Source organism: Embiotoca jacksoni, unplaced genomic scaffold, assembly GCF_022577435.1.
Source record: "Embiotoca jacksoni isolate LCO1_2020_lvr unplaced genomic scaffold, fEmbJac1.0.p SCAF_66, whole genome shotgun sequence".
In the NCBI taxonomy this organism is placed as follows: Eukaryota; Metazoa; Chordata; class Actinopteri; family Embiotocidae; genus Embiotoca; species Embiotoca jacksoni.
Window position 1 is genome coordinate 1,130,628 of NW_027185421.1, and position 4,851 is coordinate 1,135,478.

Consider the following 4,851-nt stretch of genomic DNA (forward strand, 5'->3'; position numbering starts at 1 on the left):
AACAGCTGTTTTTTTTCTGCAGCTAAAACTTCACACACTGAAGCAACACTTATAAAATGAAGGCAGACAGGGAGCAATACACACTTGTCGTCCTGCGCTGCCCTCTGCTGGTCACTCGCGCAACTGCAAAGATTCTGACCGGTGCTAAACAGACATGAGACATCCTGGTAGGACAACATCCAGAAAGGTAAAACACGTGACATTTTGACCTCTTTAGTGTTGTATTTTTCTCCTCACCTTGTATTGTTTTGTGTTTTTTTTCTCTCACACTTTTTGTTTTTTGATTAGGTGTGCACCACAACTCCCAAGACAAATTTCTTGGATGTGAAAACTGGTTTGAAAGTAAATCATTTATTTTTTTGGAGGCACTTAAAGTTCAGAGATTTGTAGAATCCGGCAGCAACGTGGTGACCCGACACCGTACTAAAGCGCTTCATGTCGTTTTTTATCTTAAATTTTGTCAGTGGATGTGAGTTACTTGCCAACTGTCAACATCCGACAGCGTCTTTGCTCCTTTTATGTACTCACGTCGCTTCGGTTTAGCAATTTGGTCATAAAGAACTAAACGTAACTCTTTATTTAATGGCAAAAAAGAAAACATGTTATCTTGAAGTTTAGAAAATACAATACAGAAAAGAACATTTTGAAGGATGAGATTGATTAGTTCGGATGAGGATGGAGTGCTGCAGGGCTCTATTCAGCTTTCTTTAAGAAACACGATTATATATATAATATGTCATAGTTATTATTATTTTGTAATTATCCTTAAAGCTATTTATTTATCTTTTAAAATGTAATTAGGATTATTTAAGGCACTGTCCTCCACCCTCCGGGTCGGGAGGTGGCGCTGTGCGCACCTCGAGTTGGTTTACCAGTAAAGTCAGAAACGAAGAAGACGAAGAAGAAGAAGCATCGACGGAGACATCATGGCGGACGTGTTGGACCTTCATGAAGCGGGAGGCGAGGACTTTCCTATGGATGAGGATGGTGACGGTAACCATTACATTTCTCTCGGAAGCGGCAGGTGCTGCTCGAGCCCGGCGTCCGCGTTAATGTGTAAATGTTGAGGTCTCGTATCTCGACGCGACGCGGCCGAGAAACGCAGCAGGAGGTCGGACTGCGTGGTCGCAGGCCCGAGGGATGCTAACAAGCTAAGCTAACGGCGTCCTGTTCGTTCATTCAGTCAATCGACTGGTGGACGTTAGCCGACGTTAGCCGACGTTAGCCGGACGTTAGCCGGACCACGACTGTCGTTCACACGCAGACTTCCAGCGGGAAGGACGTTTCTTCACGAGAGTTTAAGATCACAACGACTGAACGTTGAAGGCGTGTTATTAGCCGCTAGCACGCTAATAGCTAAAAAGCTAATTGTGTTTTTTTTTTTTCTTTTAACCGGCAAAACTACCGAGGTGCGCATGCGCAACATCTGTTTACTCCAGCTTCGTGTTCATGTGGATGCGAAGTTTAACTGAGTCTGGCGGCTCTAAACAATGAGTTTAGTTCAATAATAATAAATAAATAAATAATAAAAGTTGACTAAAATATTAGTCGGTTGAACCTGCGGACTTCCGGCCGCATGAAGAGCCTCTGACCGGCTGATGTTTGTCTCCTCAGAGAGCATCCACAAGCTGAAGGAGAAGGCCAAGAAGAGGAAGGGACGAGGCTTCGGATCAGGTGAGCGTCCACAGCCGTCATATTTATTCATACAGTCTTTGTCAGGCCACTCAGGAGTGTTTTTATATATATATATATATGTGTGTGTGTGTGTGTATGTGTATATATATATATATGTGTATATATATGTGTATATTTGTGGTGTGTTTCCAGAGGAAGGAGCCCGGTCCAGAATCAAAGAGAACTACGACACTGTGGAACAAGACGGGGATGAGCCGGGCCCTCAGAGATGTAAGTGCTGCAGTGCATATTTCATTATTTAATTAAATGCAAGCCAATAATACAGCTTTAAACTTCCTGTTCATTAAAGTTGTTAAAGTCAGAGATATTTTTAGGAGGTCTTGCATGCAGAGCAACCTTCCCCTCGGGGATTAATAAAGTGTATAAAATCAAAATCAAAAATCAACCTACACATTTTCAGTGATGGTCCACATGACCATTTGGTTGCAAATAAAAAATTGTTAGTTGCAAGATGGAAAAACATTTCGATCCAAGTTGTGACTGTGTTTTATTTTCGTATGTAATAGCATGTTTGTGGTGTTCTACTTCTTCGTTGTCCTCCTGCAGCCGTGGAGGGTTGGATCCTGTTCGTGACAGGCGTCCACGAGGAGGCCACCGAGGAGGACATCCACGACAAGTTCTCCGAGTTTGGAGAAATCAAGAACCTGCATCTCAACCTGGACCGTAGAACCGGTTACCTCAAGGTGAGACCGAGAACCGCCGGCCGGTAGCGAGTTTGTGAGTTTCACTGTGTCCCTTTAATTTTACATCACATTACATTTATCTGACGCTTTTATCCAAAGACTTACAATAAGTTCATTTCAACCATGAGGGTTCAAAACCAGAACAACAAGAATCAAGAAAATACAATTTTCTTCCAGAAAGCCAAACTACAAAGTTCTATCAGTAAGTTCTATTTTAAGATACTGAAGTTCTAGTGTGAAGGAGGAAGAGGAGGAGGAGGAGGAGGAGGTGTGTTTTTAGTTTGTGGTGGAAGATGTTCAGTGTTTCTGCTGTCCTGATGTCTTCAAGCTCATTCTGGAGAGCTTCTGTGCTATTGGTACAATAAAAGAAATATAATCCGTTCTATTTTTATTTTGTTTACTGTGTTGTGAGTTAGAAAAGCCTTTAACGGTAAATAATATTGCAGCATCAACATTGCAAGTACACGTGAGCAGTGTAGTAGATTCCCTTCAAAACACGGCGTGCAGTAAAAGCTTTTTCTGACAAATTATAAAGAAATCTGATAAATACTTTTGACTGGTTTGATTTATATTTTGGTTGGTCAACAGTCTGATGTAAGTTCTAGTGTATCTGTTATTCTGTGATTTAAGAAGCAAAAAAAAATGTATTTTCTAATACGTAGTTAGACGCAGAAACAGGCACTGATGTTCTGCAGCAGTTTACGCAACACTCAGCAGCGTTACATATTAATAACGGCACCACAAAGTCAGCCATGTATGATGCGTTCAAGGCCCAGAATAGAATCAGAACCATCCATATCTATAAGTCATTTTTAGCCTGAATAAAGACAGACTTTGTTTTATGGGCACAAATCTTACTGAAGTCTGTTTCTTTCTTTTTTTTTTTTACCTGTGATGTTGGTAAAATTTCAGAAGATACTGACATGCCAAGAAAAACAGAATAAAAGTTATCAAACTGTTTGGTTGTCTGTACATCTGCCGTATGTTTTACACATGTTGGTCCATCGTGGATTGTCTGCTGCAGAAACGCCTTCCCTTCTTTCAGCCACAAGGTGGCAGCATTGTTTTAGTCCTGAAGTGAGAACGACGCAGCGTTGACCTGAAACTCTTCAGTCTCGTGTGGAAAACCAACATGACTCATGCAGATAACTGATTTTTTTTTTTTTTTTTACGCTTCAGAGACATGAAAGGTTCAAGTGTTTGTGCCTTCAGACGGGTCATCACACCAGTCAGACAGAGTAATATACGTTTTCTGGGCTCGGCTGGAGGCATTTTTTGTTTTGTTTTGTTTGTTTGTAAAGACCCTCCTGATGCCTGTCCACAGGGCTACGCGCTGGTGGAGTATGAGACGTACAAAGAGGCCCAGGCAGCCATGGAGGGGCTCAACGGTCAGGACATGATGGGCCAGCCTATCAGCGTGGACTGGGGCTTCGTCAGAGGGCCCCCCAAGAACAAGAGGAGGTGAGGCTGGTCCAAGTTTGTCATATTTTTCAGATATTTATTGGCAACTCAGCCCTTTTATGTTTTGTCATCTTAATGGTTAAAAGCTATAGAAATTGTGGCGCTAAAAATACGTGTTCTGGATTTACGTGATTTTTCGACATCGTCGAACGCACCACTTTGACATGTGTTTTGCCTGCAGGGCCGGCGGACGGAGACGCAGCAGGAGTCCCGACAGGAGGCGCCGTTGAACGGAGGAGGAGGCTGGCAGTTCATCGACTTCTCATCTTCTCATAAGGAACTAATTTCTCTAATTTGTACGATATTTTTCAGTAACACCTTGTACGCCATATACTTGTGTATTTTTTCAAATGTAGAGAACACCAGAAGAATAAATTGGCTCAGCAGCATGTGGCTGCTACAGAAGTGTATTTTGGATCTGTTAACAAAAACTGTTGTTTTTTTTAAGCTTTCAACACCAACTTGTAATACATGTTTAATGGTTTTTCATGATTCCTTAAAAATATTGTTTCAGTTTGCTCCGTGCATTTGTTTTTTTATTCTGCTGTTGTCTTTTTTTGTTTTACATCACTTGTGGGGGGGGGAATAAAACTTTTTAAAAGAGTAAAACCTGTGTCCTGTTTGTGTTTTATTTAGCATTGTTAATGACGTGGGGTTTACGTCATCTTGGATGACCTCACCCTGGCATTGGTGACGCCCCGGCTATTTTGTCAACTCCAAAGCACCTGTCACTCCGGGGCCTCTGTGACGCGCTCATAGGCTGCTCGGACAAAACCTCTGGCCCCTCGTTCCTCCGCGGCCAATCGGGGGGGGTGGCCGTTTGCTACTCCGTCGCTCTCATTGGGTGGTTTACTCTGCTGGGGAACGTCAGTCAAAGTCACCGCGCGTGCTCATTGGCTCGCGTAAACGTCGATTCCGTAAACTCCCCTCTCTGATTGGTCAGGTGTTCCTGGAAGGGGAGAGGGAGTGGGGGAGGGGGCGGGTCCCAAAAAACCCCTTCGGTTGACGTTGT

At 42.9% G+C, this 4,851-nt stretch overlaps 1 protein-coding gene across 2 annotated transcripts; it reads left to right on the top strand.

Annotated features, from left to right (window-relative positions):
- Window positions 1–898: 898 nt before the first annotated feature.
- rbm8a (RNA binding motif protein 8A) lies at window positions 899–4,448 on the top strand. 2 transcript variants are annotated; one of them, XM_069175370.1, is made up of 6 exons: window positions 899–993; window positions 1,615–1,674; window positions 1,828–1,905; window positions 2,242–2,378; window positions 3,703–3,839; window positions 4,021–4,448. In XM_069175370.1, the coding sequence occupies exons 1-6, from the start codon at window positions 927–929 to the stop codon at window positions 4,067–4,069; spliced, it is 528 nt and encodes a 175-aa protein (XP_069031471.1). In that variant the 5' UTR covers window positions 899–926; the 3' UTR covers window positions 4,070–4,448. The 2 variants fall into 2 exon arrangements, with proteins under 2 accessions (XP_069031471.1, XP_069031472.1); XM_069175371.1 differs by having other exon boundaries at window positions 899–987.
- The last annotated feature ends 403 nt before the right edge of the window (window positions 4,449–4,851 follow it).

Excerpts from the sequence above, each read along its gene's own strand:
- rbm8a (XM_069175370.1), top strand. The coding sequence starts at position 927 with ATGGCGGACGTGTTGGACCTTCATGAAGCGGGAGGCGAGGACTTTCCT. Across the intron at positions 1,906-2,241 it reads TGAGCCGGGCCCTCAGAGAT|CCGTGGAGGGTTGGATCCTG; the intron begins GTAAGTGCTGCA and ends GTCCTCCTGCAG. Across the intron at positions 3,840-4,020 it reads CCCCCCAAGAACAAGAGGAG|GGCCGGCGGACGGAGACGCA; the intron begins GTGAGGCTGGTC and ends TTTTGCCTGCAG.